Source organism: Marmota marmota, unplaced genomic scaffold (assembly GCF_001458135.2).
Source record: "Marmota marmota marmota unplaced genomic scaffold, marMar, whole genome shotgun sequence".
Taxonomy (NCBI): domain Eukaryota; kingdom Metazoa; phylum Chordata; class Mammalia; order Rodentia; family Sciuridae; genus Marmota; species Marmota marmota.
This window is the reverse complement of record NW_026000141.1, coordinates 3,420,441-3,435,668: the sequence shown is the minus strand read 5'-3', so window position 1 is coordinate 3,435,668 and position 15,228 is coordinate 3,420,441. Positions and strand designations below refer to the sequence as shown.

General features: G+C 55.7%; 1 protein-coding gene across 1 annotated transcript in view; it reads left to right on the top strand.

Annotated features, from left to right (window-relative positions):
• Window positions 1-10,226, top strand: part of Tmem132c (transmembrane protein 132C) — a 267,501-nt gene extending 257,275 nt beyond the window's left edge. Inside the window, exons 6-9 of the mRNA XM_048785911.1 lie at window positions 3,013-3,218; window positions 4,599-4,872; window positions 5,893-6,084; window positions 7,650-10,226. Coding sequence (XP_048641868.1) covers window positions 3,013-3,218; window positions 4,599-4,872; window positions 5,893-6,084; window positions 7,650-8,813 — 1,836 coding nt within the window. The 3' untranslated portion in view covers window positions 8,814-10,226. The remainder of the gene's footprint in view (window positions 1-3,012; window positions 3,219-4,598; window positions 4,873-5,892; window positions 6,085-7,649) is intronic.
• The last annotated feature ends 5,002 nt before the right edge of the window (window positions 10,227-15,228 follow it).

Genomic DNA, 15,228 nt, shown 5'->3' with positions numbered 1-15,228 from the left:
GAACTTAGAGGGGCTTCTCCCCCTCCTACATTCACTTCTCTTCCTATATCCTCAACCTCTGAGTGGCTGGAGGATTCCTCTTGAGCATGCAATGCTTGTTGGAAGATAGGCATTCCTTTCATGCCTCGTCTCCTGTTCTGTGCTGAGATGCTGATAGGCAGGGTAGCACATGGAGGGCCTGGGCTGGGCACTGGGCTGGGCATGTTGTCTGAGGGGATGATTTTGGTCAAAAGACTGCATGACCCAAACTGAATTGAGCCAAATAGGTGCAGAAACGTTTTTTGGCTTCTATATGTGAGGTGTAAGGGATCCCTGGCTTCAGGGATGGCTGGATCAAGGGGCTAAAAGGAAGTAGTATTTTATTTCTGGCTCTCCATCTCCTGGCTCAATGCCCCCTGTGCTGAATGAATTCTCAGAGAAGTTGTTGTAAGACGGCTGCAAGCTTCTGTCAGACCGCTGCTTTTTAAGCAGAGGTCTCACAGAAGATAGCAGGCATCTTTGCCTAGCCTTGCCTGAGAAGTCCCCTCTGATGGCCCCAGTGTACGTCACCTGTTCACCCTGAGCCAGTCACTGTGCTGGGGGAATATAAGCTCTGATTGGTTTAGGCCACAGTCACATGGACCTGCTCATGGCTGGAAGCAGAGCTTCATCCTTCCCCTGAGAAACCAGGGCTGCAGGGTGGGGGTGCCCCACATGACTACAAAGGGGCTCCCCTCTTCTGCCACCTTCTTACTCCTTGACACCAGCCTCTGCTGTCCCAGGACCACACTTCAGGGAACCACCTTTCCTGTTGACACCTGTTCCCTCCACGCTCCTCATGAGGGCCCATCCTGTGGGCTGAGGCCCCTCCACTCCCCACTGACTGCACCTGCAAGGGCCCCGTTTCCAGATGAGGTCACCTTGCGGTCGAGTGGGTGCATGGTTTGGGGGACACTGCTGATCCCAGTGCACGTACATACCGCAGTGGCTCAGAAGGATGGAAGCTCCTGGATTGTCGCACCTGAGGCTTCCTGGGGCTTGGGTCAAATTCTTCCCTAGGACTTTCAGCCTTGGCAGTGGTGACCATGGTTGGGGCCAGCAGTATAAGCTGTTGTCCCAGCTGGAAACTGGCCAAGCATTTCTGCACAGCACTGAGCTCCCAGGACATCCCTGGGCCAGGTCCTCATGTGACACGGCAGAGTCCCAGGGTGCCCACCCCCAGGGGACCACAAAGATACCTGTGGCCTTGCTGCTTCCTGTCTGTAGAAGAACTAGTTTTCTTTCTGGCACCGTGGTCCCCACAGCCAGCCACGTAGGAGGTGGCGAGGTACCTGGAGACCTCCCCGTTGGTTAGGACTCCCTGGGCATGAGCCCAGATGGGGCCCTGCCATGCCCAGCAGCCTCCGGCCACTGTTGTTCCTCTCAATTGCTTAGATATTCTGCAGAGGCCAGGTCCCCTCCCACCCACGCCAGAAAGGTAACCGACAAGAAGCCAGCGGTCTGTAAGTTACAACATTGATTAGAGAGGAGATTATTGGAGTGACTCCTGCCCGGCCGTTATGCTAATGCTGTCCAGATCTGGGGCAGTGCTGATGTCCTAACAGCCAGCCAGGGACAGCGGCGAAAATTGGTTTCCATCCTTCATCAGCGTGGAAACACACACTGCTCTTGACCATGGGTGAGAGGACCCGTCCGTGTGTCCTTCCCAGCTGCTCCCTGCCACTGTCCTCAGCAGATGGAGCGAAGTCTCTCTGCCCAGCCCTCACCAGCTGCTTCTGCAAACAGAACAGTGCATGGAAGATGGAAACCGGGCCCAGAGTGGCCACCCACCGCCCCGGAAGGTGGGGAAGGAGAGGGTGAGCCATCACAGGAGGTCACTGCTCAGCACTAGAGGTCATCTGGTGGGGTCCAGACCTCCGGGGGGATCTGCTCCTCCCAGAGCATGCAGACTAGGAGACAGATAAGCAAATCGGCAATTACAGCTTTGCATGGTAAGTGCTGCCCGATGACTTCATTAACTCCAAAGTGTTAAGCTCAACTGTGCAAATGTCCACCTCTCCAGCACAAATTAGGCTTATGTGTGTTCTCGAAGGAGTCACTGACCCTGGAAAGGTGGGGAAACACTGCCTGAGGGCTTCCTAGGAGCTTTCAAATTAACTTCCTGTGTTTCCACTGCTTTTCTTCCATCTCATCTCAGTGGCTCCTTGCCTCTTCACTCAACCCCAAATCCTCGACGGGTGTCCTAAGGCATCCCCATGAAGGGAGGCTCTGTTCATCCATCCATCCATCCTTCCTTTCATCCATCTGGCTGGCTATCCATCCATCTAACCCTCCCTCCATCCATCATCCTTCTATTCCTCCATCCATCTGTCCATCCATCCTTCCATCTATTCATTCATCCATCTTTCCATCTATTCATCCCTCTGATCATCCAGCCAACCAGCCAACCATTTGCCCACCTGTTCATCAATCTGTTTGTCCTTCCATCCATCTATCCATCCATCTGTTGATTTATCCATTCACCAACCCATCCTTCCATCTGTTCATCTACTCACCCATCTATCTATCCATCCAACTATCCCTCCATCCCCCATATCTCTATCCCGCCATCTGCCCACCATCCACTCTGCTGAGCTCCTGCTTCATGAGCAGCTGGTATAAGGAACCAAGGGCTGAAGACGAAGAGGATGCCCTCTTTGCCTTGAAGGATGTCACAGTTTAGGAGGTGATGCAGGAGCTACATGAGATAAGTCATGTTGTGTCCCTCCCTGTAATGCAGCTGTGTTTCTATTTCAGTTTTCCGTTCATTCGTATGGCACAAACAGAGCCTCTGTCTCATTTCCAGGGGTTGTAACTATCACCTTCACCCCTGCTCCCTGGGGTCACTTCCTAATGCAACCATCTGTACCAGGTCCTTGTCTGAGGGACTCGAAGCCTATGTACTTTCCAAGAAAATGGGGTGAACTGAACTGAAGACAGGTGGTCTTCAGGGTCCTGAGGACGTCTCCATCCCCACTCCCTCTGTCTCTGCAGGTGTCCGACCACTGTGACTATGTCTTTGTCAATGGCAAAGAGATCAAGGGCAGGATGGATGCAGTAGTGAATTTCACCTACCAGTACCTGAGCGCCCCCCTGCACATCACCGTGTGGGTGCCCCGGCTACCCCTGCAGATTGAGGTCTCTGACACCGAGCTCAGCCAGATTAAGGGCTGGAGGGTCCCCATCGTGGCCAGCAAGAGGTGAGCCTGGCATGAAGGAGGTATCCTAGAACCTCCATAACTACGGCTTTATGGACAGTTTTGACTCTACAGGGGCCGGTTCAGGACCTGGCGCATAGTAGGCACTGATGTTCTCACGACTTTTTCATCTCCTAACCCTAACAAGAGCTCCCTGAAGGGGCCAGGGCTCAGGATGGCCCAGCCAGAGCTGGACCCACAGCTGCTCAACAGAGGGTCTGCATCCAGCCCGAGATGTCCTCCTGCTGCCCGTGGGCTGGGGAGAGTCTCTCTTGCAAGTGGTTCTCCAAATGGCAGCACAAGTGTCTCCATTTTTCTAGGCCTTCAAGCCCCAGGGAATTTGAGGTTTGATTTAATTTTCTAAGGAAAGCATCCACCCTCTCCTGTGCTTTGTGAATATCTCTAAGCTTGAAGTGCTCTGTGCAGGTCAAATTATTGGATACAATTTAATTGCATTTCTACTGGAACACAGGGCTACTGTTTCAAACAGCCTCTAATTTGTTTATTCTGTGTGATTCTGGGTCCTTGGCAGGAGCTTGGGGTCTAGTGGGCTCAGAGCTATGACACCCCCTCCACTGTGTTGCCTAAGGGGGTGTCGTGGCTGAGGTCCTGGCTTCAGGCCTGGAATCCCCTATCCTGGGCCATCAGGACTGTCCCTGGGGGCTCCCAGGCACAAGAGTCTTCATTAGATTACAGTAAGAGTGTGTCTCAACAAGAGCGCACAGACAGGGAGTCAAACCTCCCAGAAGAGCTTGAGGGAAATCGGCCTGATTGGGGAGGACAGTGGTCCTTCAGGTCACACCGTGGTCAGGAGTGGCCAAGAGAATGGGTGTGTCCCGCGTGGAACCAGGACATGCTGCGTTCCCATCCACAGAAGGTCTGCTGTGGACCAGCTGTGGAGCCAGACCCCTGACTTCTCTGTGCCTCCGTATCCTCATCTAGTTAGAAGGTGCTGATTGGAGAGTTTATACACAGGGGGTCAGTGGGGCCTGGCTCACCTCAAGAGCATGAACGGCTCTGTCCAGCAGAACTTTCTGCAGCAGGGGGCTGTCCTAGAAGGACGCTGTCCAATATGGTAGCCACCCATATGGCAGACACGGGGCATTTGGACTGCCATGCAGCTGAGAAGTTGAGTCTTTTAATGCATTAATTTGTGTGTTAACTTACTTTTAAATAGCCACAGATGGCAGATGGATAGTGAACACACAGTGCGTGCTTAGTTAGCCCGTAAGTCTTTAATCTGCTGACAGACACGTTCCAGGAAGGGTGTCCAGCCCTTTGTGCTGCCCGGGGTTGAACTGGCATGCCTGTGACCCAGGGCAGGTACAGAATGTCTGCTCTGGGAGGCCTCTGGATCCCAGAGCGGCTATTCCTTTCCCTCAGGCCCACGCGGGACAGCGAGGACGAGGAGGAAGAGGAGCGGCGGGGCCGGGGCTGCGCCCTGCAATTCCAGCATGCCACTGTGCGGGTCCTCACCCAGTTTGTGTCCGAGGGGGCCGGCCCCTGGGGCCAGCCAAGCCACCTGCTGGGCCCCGGCTGGCAGTTCGACATCACCCCCCTGGTGGTGGACTTCATAAAGCTGGAGTCACCTCACGTGGCCACGCTGCAGGATGGCAGGATCCTGGTCGGACGGGAGGTCGGGATGACCACCATCCAGGTAGGAAGCGAGGGCTCGGGACGTCAGCCTGCTTCCTGGTAGTGGTGCCCAGGGCTCCCAATGGGCAGGTCATTGTGGACAATCCCTGGCCCCCGATGGCTCCAGAGGGCCACATGGGGGTGCAGAAAGGGCAGCCCACCCAGCACCTAGGGCTCCAGATCTGCTGGGGCACCCCAAGGCACCCACACTGCTGCTGCCTCCCACCCAGGCTCCCCCAGGGAGCTCCCCTCCAGGTCCCCTTGCCTGCCCCTCTCGGGTGACTTTTGTGTCCTCTGTGCATCTGTGAGTGGCCGGCTGGAGCCGGCAGGTTCCTGTCTCTGTTACTTTTGGACATGGCCACCAGCCCTTCATTTGCTCTCCGACTCTTCAGCATCCACACCCCATCTTTTGCTTCAGGAGACATGTGGGGTGTTTTGGGACAGACAATGGGGTGTGGATAATCTTTGCTTCAACCCCTCAAGTCCCTGTTGCCCAACACCTTTCTGGAATGTCGTTCTTGATCTTTAAACCATGTGTGGAAGTGACTGGTACAGTCCGCCATCTCCCCTGGACATCTCCACCCCATGGAGCTTATGGGAGGGGGAGAAACCAGTGTCCCAGCAGGTATGGACTATTTTATTCCAGTTCTTCCCAGTTGACTCCATACTTCACTCAAAATTTGAATCAGGTTGCACAAAGTCAGTTAATGCGCAACGCATCACAAGTCAACAGGATCACTCGATGCAGTTAACCAGGTTGTGCATTGTACAGGGCACCTCTTCTAACTGGGAGGGGTCATTCTCTTTTAAAGACATACTGGATTTTAATATTTATTTCAATTTTCCAACAAATAGAACTAAAATTGCTTGGGGAAGGGATGGCTATCTGATTCCCCGCTAAGCCACAGTGTGGGCCAGCGTTGATAGTGGGATGGGCATGAGACTCCCTTGCTCTGTGTTCTGGACTTAGGCCCAGTTGGGGAGTTTCTGACATCTGAAAATAGGTGTGATGAGTTTTCCTCATGTCCTTCCAACCCCACAGGTGCTGTCCCCACTGTCTGACTCCATCCTGGCAGAGAAAACGGTCACCGTGCTGGAGGACAAAGTGTCGGTGCTGGACTTGGCCATCCAGCTCGTGGCCGGGCTGTCTGTGTCCCTCCACCCCAACGCCGAGCACAGCAAGGCCATCACAGCTGTGGCCACCGCCGAGGAGCTGCTACGCACCCCCAAACAGGTAGGACCTGGCGGAGGGCAGGCCACGCGCCTGAGGGGGAAGTGTTCAACTGCAGCAGGTCAGCGCAGAGGTCAAGTCCTGAGCACTGAAGCACTCGACTCCCCGCCAGCCTGTGGAACCTGGCCAGGCGCGAGTCCATCTGCAGCCCTCCCAGGGGGGACTGGCCATGCTCTTCGTCCACCCTCCCGTCTGCTGGGGGCACAGTGAGCCTCTGAAACTGTGGGTCCGATCACGTCCTTCTAGGGCTAAAACTGAGGCAGGGGACTTCCCACTGACCTAAAGAGGCCATGTTCCCTCGCAGCCCACAGGCCCCCACGCAGGGCCTCTGATGGCACCTGCCCTCCCAGCCTCCCGGCTGTGCGTCACACGCCCTCCTCTTGAGCTTCCCAGAGCCTCCCTGCTGTTCCTCTGGCCTGGGACACACAGCCCTGGCCTTCCCCTGAGCATCTCTCTGCCCGATGCTTAGGCCCAGCTGCGATCCCAGAGCTCGAGGTGCCTCTGCCACCAGCCCTGCTCTGCCCCCACCACCCCGCTGTTATCTCTCTTTCTCAATCTGTCACCAAGTAGGGAGCATAACTGTGAAAGAGAAGGAATGACCGTGAGGGCACCTGACCCCTCAGGGCAGAGCTGGACATCAGCTCTCCCCACCCATCTCTTCACACCCTGCCCCAGGGGCACCCAGGCTCCACCTTAGCTGATGGAGGCCTGGTCCCCATGTGTCTGCCCCAGGGAGTCCCCACCTGGGAGGCACAGTCTCTGCAGCCAAGTGCATCCAGCCTTGCCTGGGCTGTTAGCTGTGTCCACTTGTCCAGGGAGGAGGTGGATGGGATGCTTCTGCTTACTGAGCCTCTGCCAGGTGCATTTGGACTGGAGGTGGGGGCGTGACCTGCGGGCTGGTAATTCTCAAACTTTCTTGACTGTTTTCCCTTCTGGGAACTCTGTGTAGCTGCTTGGGCACTGATGGGAAGACAGCCAGTCTTTCCAGTCCACTCAGCCCTCACTCTGGCCCGAGCTTCCTGTTTTCCTCGGTGATAATTCCACAAAAGCAACCTGCAGAGTGAAGCTGGCACAGCCAAGCGGCCACCAGAGAGCACTCAGCTGGCTCTCAGCACATCACTGCTGTGGACTGACTGTCTCCTGGGGGGGACTCAAGGGCAGAGCAGAAGGTGCCCCCAGCTCACAGGGCAGGTGCAGCGAGGAGGGGGCTCCTGTTCATTGCCCGGGGCTCTGACGGTTCTCCCACCCACCCCTCCTCGGCAGCCTTGTTATCACGAGCACCTGGCCACTAATAAAAGTGTCTGCCACAGGTAACAGGGCCCATCTGGTGACCAGTGGTAAAGATAGGAAACTCATATCTGTTGGCTTCTTCTCCTGGGAAGGGCCAGGCTGAGGGTCCTTGTTGAAGTTAAGGTGCTTTTATCTGTCCTTGGTGTAAAACTGTTTTCTTCCCCAGATTCGTCAGCCACCGGGTCTGGATTTGGGGTCCCTGTCTGGGGCATCATGCTCGTGGGTGGTTGGAGGAGAAGAGCCTCCCCAGGTGGTTCTCACTGCCTTTCTTCCTGCAGGAAGCCATGGTCAGCACGTGGCTACAGTTCAGTGACGGCTCCGTGACACCCCTGGACATCTACGACACCCAGGACTTCTCGCTGGCTGCCACCTCCCTGGATGAGGCTGTGGTGTCTGTTGCCCCCGCCCGCTCTCCCAGGTGGCCCATGGTGGTGGCCGAAGGGGAAGGTCAGGGCCCGCTGGTCCGAGTGGACATGACCATCGCCGAGGCCTGTCAGAAATCCAAACGCAAGAGTGTCCTGGCCGTGGGCATCGGCAACATCAGGGTCAAATTTGGACAGAGTGACGCCGACACCAGCTCCACCGGGGACAAGGACGAGGATGACATCAAGAACCACACCAGTGACCGTCGGCAGAAGGGCCAGGACGAGCGTTTCCAGGAGCGTGAGGAAGGGGCCCTGCGGAGGGCCACCACGACGGCCAAGTCACTGCAGGACAACAGGGTGGGGAAGAGCAGCCGGCTGGACGGCGGCGCGCGGCCCGGGGAGGGGCAGCTGCAGAACATCCCCATCGACTTCACCAACTTCCCAGCCCACGTGGACCTGCCCAAGGCGGGGGCCGGGCTGGAGGAGAGCGACCTGGTGCCCACGCCCCGGGGCCTGAGTGACCTGGAGATCGGCATGTACGCCCTGCTGGGGGTCTTCTGCCTGGCCATCCTGGTCTTCCTCATCAACTGTGCCACCTTTGCCCTCAAGTACAGGCACAAGCAGGTGCCCCTGGAGGGCCAGGCCTCCATGACCCACTCCCACGACTGGGTGTGGCTGGGCAATGAGGCCGAGCTCCTGGAGAGTGTCGGGGACCCTGCCCCGCCCCAGGACGAGCACACCACCGTCATCGACCGCGGGCTGGGGGGCCACGAGGAGGGTGACCACCTGCTCCTCAACGGGGGCTCCCAGAAGCAGGTGCAGAGCCAGGTGCACAGGCCCACGGACCCAGGGAGGCCAGGCAAGGCACAGAAGCAGGAGCCCCCGCACTCGCCCACCTCCAAGCGGAAGAAGGTGAAGTTCGCCACCTTCACCACCATCCCCACCGACAGAGGCTGCCCCACTGTGAACTCCATCCTGGGTGGCCAGGAGGAGATCCAGTGGGTGTGCCAGGATGTGGAGGTGGGTGCCCCCAAGGAGCTCAGAAACTATCTGGAGAAATTCCAGGAGAAGGCCTAAGTCCTGTGGCCAAGGGCCTTCAGACCCTGGGGTCGGCGGACACAGGCCCCAGTGGGCAGAGGGCATCCTGAGAGGTTGAGTGGGGCTGGGCTGGGCTCCCCCCTGGCCCAGTGGGAAGGACATTTTTGTATCAAGGGTTTTTTAGCAGTTGATGACGGTGGATTTTGGAAAGTCGGTTCCCCTGTTCTGGGAGGCAAGGGACAGATGGGAGTGCTGAGGCCTGCCACGCCCCACGGGGATGTTGTCTTACAGACACCCACGAGCTACCAAAAATGATTTGTTAAAAAATGCAAAACGACAGATAAAAAGAGACAAATCATACTCTGTTTATATTTCTAATAAAGAAGCAGAATACAAAAGTAGGGTCTTCCAAGAGGAGGCCCTGCATCCGAGGTCCACTTGGCCAGGGAAGTGACCTTCTCCGTGCCGACGTGGCCTCCGGGCAGAACTGAGGACCTGGACATTCCAACAGTGGCCTCCTCTTTCCTCTTGCACATTTCCTTTTTACGGCCTAGACTCACACTTGATTTATATTTAACGCTGATCTCTGAGGATCACGTGGTATATTTTTCCTAAATGAAATATAAATTATATTCTCTTCATCAGACAGCTTTTCGGCAACGATGTCCGTCCCTCCATTCCTCGCCCTGTGACTGTCGTGCTTTCTTGTATCCCTCCGGCTTTGCTGGGACTTTACAATTAGGAAAAGCTCTCTACGCCTTCAGTGACCCCACCACCACCATCACAGGGTCAAGGCCCGGGAGTGGGTCCCGTTCAGCAGGACGGAGCCCAGCCTGGACCACCCACCACACAGAGTGCCTGCCCGGTGGGGAGGTTGGGTCAAACCCCAGAGAGGCTGTACCCAGGCGGAATCGGTGTCAACTTTCGGGGTGGGTCTGTCGCAAGGCACAGCCAATGTTGAAAAATGACCCAAGATGAGAAGTGTTTGGGGGGATTTAAGCTGCTTTTCTGACTTTGCCGGGCAGGGTACACCAGCATAAACTCGGAAGACGCACCCTGTGTTTGATGTCCCTCAGCTGTGCTCTTGAGTAGCATCACCGTTAGCCTCACACCACAAAACACATTCATCCAAAGTAATAGGCACATGGCTGAGAAGACCTGCATGGGGTGAAATGACCACCTTTGTGACTCTCTGTTCAGTAGCTGTGGAGGGGACAGAGCTTAATGCTCCCAGCAGGGAGACGCTCACAGAGATGCCAGGGATGGTTTCTGGTGTTTTTTTATCATTATTATTATTATTGTTACTAAAGTCAGTAGCTGGGAAAGGGTCCTGGAAGCCTCTGAGGCTTAGTTGGACCTTTGAAAAATATATTTGTAGCACATATTATAGACAGAAAGAAGCTATTTATTTATACCTGTGATGCCAGTTGTCATTAAAATGCTTCCGGTGGCTTGACTGCTCAGCGTCTCCTGGGGTGTTTCTTCTGTCACTCGGTTCTCGCTGGGGAATCCAGCTGCTGGGCCAGAGGGGATGGGTGCATTTACCTTTTCCCCTCTGCTTCCTGAAAGATCCAGGGTGGTCGCTAATCAAGGACCTGTGGTCCCCACACTCACTACCACCTCCATCCCACCCTATCCCCAGGGCTCTGTGAAGCAGAGCAGCAGGCCTAGTGCCACTTTCTGATTGGGTAGCACGGGGGAGACTCGTTAACACCTTCCAAGGTACAGCTGTGCTGCTGGTCCTGAGGCCTGCACTTTATCCCCCACCTCGACCCCGGACCTGGAAGTGGGAGGGAAGCCCCATCAGGCAGCCTGTGGGAGGCAGGGTTGGTCTCTCACTTTCCTTCCAAGCTGTGGTCGCTTGTTCAGGGTCTGGGCAGGATCGTCGTTGCTGCCCACTGGTTTGGGAGGACGAGACTTATTTTTCCATAACAATTTTATGGAGACGTAATTCCCATGCCATGAAACCCACCAGGGTGGTATCCAGCTTGGTGTTTCTAGCCTGTTCACAAAGCAGGGCATCTAGCACAGCCTCGGGTTTGGAACATGTCCATCACCCCAAGGAGAAGTCCTGTGCTGTCACTTCCCCGGCCCCCATTCTCACCAGCCCTGAGCAGCAGCTGCAGTGTCTTCTGTGTGCACAGGATGTGCCTGGAGGAGCAGATGCTGCAGTCATTATGGGACTCTCCCGACAGCTGGCGTGAGGGGCTACTGTCCCCAGCAGCAGCGACTCTGTCTCCTTCTTGGAGAAGGAATCTTAAAACAAAAACGAGCTTGCTCAGGCAGGGCACTCAGCCCCAGACCTTAAAGCAAACTGGATCAGCCTCAAGGATTCGGTCTCCCTCCGCGCTCACACCCGTTGCGCCCACCCACCGAGCCCTCTCTCCTGCCTTTGTGAACGTGGATCCTCACTGGGTGACTGTGGACCACCCAGTCCATAGTCTGTGTACTCCCGAAGATGTGTGTCAGTGCCTTCTGCAAATAAGGCCACAGGTATCAGGGGTACGCACATCCCAGGAATGGCTCCGGCTTTCCCCAAGGACACCAGTCTGCAGCAAAAGACCCCACACACAGAGCCCACTTGTTTGGACAATCTTGCTCCCCGTGCAAGTCGTGAAATACAAGGGCCCTGTCTCTTCATTGTCACCTGACACACCACGTGCCTGGCCCTGCACCACATGCCAAGGTTGGAACAAGAAGCGAGACCACAAGGCACTGGGGTTGCTGTGCTGCTGGGCAGTGGTTGCACTCCCCTGCCCTCTCTTCCCACCTGTCTGTCCACAGTCGTTACCCCGGTACCCCACAGACCCTCTCTTGGCTTTTCAGAAATGTGAGAGTCTGAAAAAAGAAACAGCAATGGCTATAATCATTTAAAAAATAAATAAGCCCAGTTAATGAGCCGGGTCACCACTCTGTGCCAAGACCAGTTCAACACTCTCTAGTTATGGGCGTGTTACCCCCAAGGAGATGTGAACCCTGGTACAGGTCCTTCCTACAGCGGCAGAGCTGGGTCCAAGTCCCCGTGTGTCTCCCCATCTACATTCTTAACTATCATGTGACACAAGCTTTACGTGTCTTATCCTGTGACAAAAATGGAATTCGACTGACATAAAAGCAATTCGGTTTCGAGACACAAGATCTGGGTGATGAAGGAAGGCAGGAGAAAAGGAGGAGGAAAGTGGAACCTCCCAGACCCTCCCCGCAGACACAAACGATAACTCGTCCCACGAGCCTTTCAGGTTTGCAACATTGCAGGTCAGTTCACGTGTTCCTATTCATGTTTTGAAAACTCACCATGATAAGTGTGAATCGTGGACCACTGTCCAGTCTTTACAGTAGCCCATTCTAAGAAATTTTTGAAAGGGATCAAACTCCCTCTGCCAGGCCCCTCAGGCATGTCCTTCTGCTTCTCTTGAGGTCAAGGGGTGTACTGATTGTTAAGCATCATGAACTGGGGGAGCTCTGCAGCCAGAGGTAGAAGACAACAGGTCCCCTCCTGGGAAGCGGCTGCTGCATGAGGCGCTCTGCAGTGAAGGCAGGGGGTGGGCACGGAGCCGCCGCCCGTGCAGCCCATATCTGCTGTCACCAGGCACCTGCTGGGGGGAGGCTCAAGGCACAGGGGTGAACGGGAGCACCAGCCCTGCATCGCCCAGCCCTGCACGGCCAAGGAAGGCCATGTCTGCAGCTGGCTCCCCAAGACACAGAATGCTGAGGGTGCCTTGAGCAGGTCACGTCAATAAGTGGCAGTACCAACCGTTGGTGGGACCTTCCTCAGCCAAAGGCAGGGAGACTCCTGTGACGAGGAAGCCAAGTTCCTGTGCATCCCGAGTGGGGTGGAGCGTAGAGGAGAGTTATCACAAGCCCTCAGAAGGCAGCCATGGCCGCCACAATGGTCCCAGAGACCCTGGACTCGCACCAGGGGAATCCCATTTCTGCCACCAACTCTCTCCGAGGACATTGGCGATTCATGCTGAAGGGCTCAGAGACTGATCCAGGAGCAGAAGCCCAGAGCTTGCAGCAGGGTCCCTGGGCTGGGTGGACAAAAGTGTGTCAGAACATGGTTCTCTCTGGAGCCTGTGGCGGCGTCTGGACAGTACACGGGCAGAGTAGTAACGAAGCACATGGGGGAGAAAAGGAGCCTGAAACCTGGCTGATCTCACGGCACTTAGGAGAGGAAGAATGGAGACTGAATTCCACAAAGAGGGACCCCAGTTGGCACCCAGTGTTAAAGCTGAGACCCTGGACAGCGTGTTCCTCGAAGGGAGCCAGCTGGCCTGCAGCGGCCCTAGGGAAGCCGGGGGCAGGGCCAGGAGTTGAGGCAACTCATGATTGAGTCCCGGGTCTCCACAGGGGCCTCAGCCCTCAGGAGCAAGAGCTCACGTCTTGCCCCCACCTCAAATGTGGGAACCTCTTCCAGAGGATAAGGGCATCTCCTTCCCTCCTGCCTTCCACAGGAGGTTCTATTTGGAAAATTCTGTCCTGGGATCACATAGGAAGGGAGATTGTGGGGCTGGGTTTGGCTCAGTGGCAGAGCCCTCGCCTAGGACCCAGTGAGGCCCTGGGTTCCATCCCCAGCAAAACAAAGGGAGATGCCGGGAGACGCAGCTTCTAATCTATGCTGCAGAGGATTCCTGAGAAAGAAGTGGTCATCAGGCTGCGGTGACCAAAGGCAACCAGGGCCACCTAAATTAAAAGACAAAGACAGGGAAACTGGATTCAAAAAACAAAAAAAGTACCGATTACGCAATCTCCCACTCCAAAACAAGGACAAAAAGAAGTTTGTAGGAAAAAAAAAGATGGCAAAATGTGTGATGCTGGTGTGGACTGAGGACCACGCAGCTCGACATGCATCAGAAAAACATCAGAAGGAAGAAACATTGCTGGAGAGGAAGAGAGGCTCTCACCATAACAAAAGAGTAACTGGAAGACACAACATCCCTAATTATGTAGGAAACTTAGAATAGAGATGCAAAACACACACCAAGAAGAATGAGCCAAGAAGACTGAAAGCTGCAGGACACTGTGGAAAGGGAGGAAGGACCAGCTAAGGGAGGACACATCCACGTTTCCATGTTCACCGAGGGCTGCAAGGTCATGACCATGTGCTGCTTTGAGCTGTGGGTTGGGGATTAGCTAATAATGGTAGCAGCAGGAATCCAGCATGTGTCCTCAGGGCCCAGCCGCTCCAGGGCCCGGGATACTGACCACTGGGGCACTCAGCAGGCCGCAGGGCTGGAGCAATCCATTCTGCAGTCCTCAGGACGGCCCACTGCCTGCATGCTCATCCTGAACTTCCTGGAGCAGCTGGGGAAGGGCCAGCCAGACTCCCTGGGCCTCTGAGGGCCTCCCTCAGTGGGCTCTCTCCCCTGGTAGGTGCAGGGCTCTCTGGACCTGCTGGGGCTGCACCCCGGATATCCCATGGAAGCCTCATGGTGGGTCACTGTCACGAGCCACCTGACATCCCACCAGTTGGGTGGGTGACTCTGGTAGCCCAGGTAACCCCTACCTTTGTTTCCAGGGCACCACAGTTAACTACCATGAACTTGGTGGCTTCCAATGACAGGATTTCCTCTATCCCACAGCTCTGAAGGACAGAGGTCTGGACTCAACTCGAGGCACTGGCAGGGTCATAGTCCCCCAGAGACCGCAGGGAAAATCCTTCCTCTTCCGGCTGCTGGTATCCCCTGGCTTGTGGCTATGTTGCTCCTGTCTCTGTGGCTGCCTTCAGGTGGCTTCCCTGGACCTCTGTGTCTCTCCTAGTCTGTCTCAGATAAGGAGCCCATCGTTGATGCAGGACCCACCCTCCTCCAGGACTGTCATCTCAAGATACCTTTGTTAAGTGTATCTGTGACAATTCTCACTCCAAATAAGGTCACACTCTGTGGTGCTGGGCACAGAGTCTTTGGGACTCACTAACAAAGTGATACTCAGAAGTCACTTTGGGCCACCAAAGCTCACTCTCACCAGGGCCGGGCACCTGCTAACAGCAGCTTCCTGTGAGGTGTCCACTTCATTGGCAATGAGGTCACCGCATGCTCCGGAGTCCTTGGATCAGCACTGGGATTCTAATTTTGGAGCTCAGCACAGACCACACAGGGCACTTCATTGGGCAGAGACACCTCCACCATCATGGATGGGCCGGCCCTGCAGTTTGTGATAACCATGGGACAAGGCTGTCACTCTGCACCCTGCACCTGAGGAGGAACTGTGTCCTGCACTGAGCCCTGACCAGTACATCCAGGAGCTGTCTCCAAGGCCAGAGGAGACTCTGAGGCTCCTGCAGGGGTGGGCAGTGGGGTGGGGGGCTACACAGTGACTCTCCCTGTCCCCAAACGCCCCAGAGCCTGCGGCACTTACCAAATGCCAGGCCACATGGCTCTGCTCATCTCCTGCCCCCTGGAGCCTGGTCCTGGGGCCATCTGAGTATCCCCCACTCTTGCTCAGCGACTAGTTG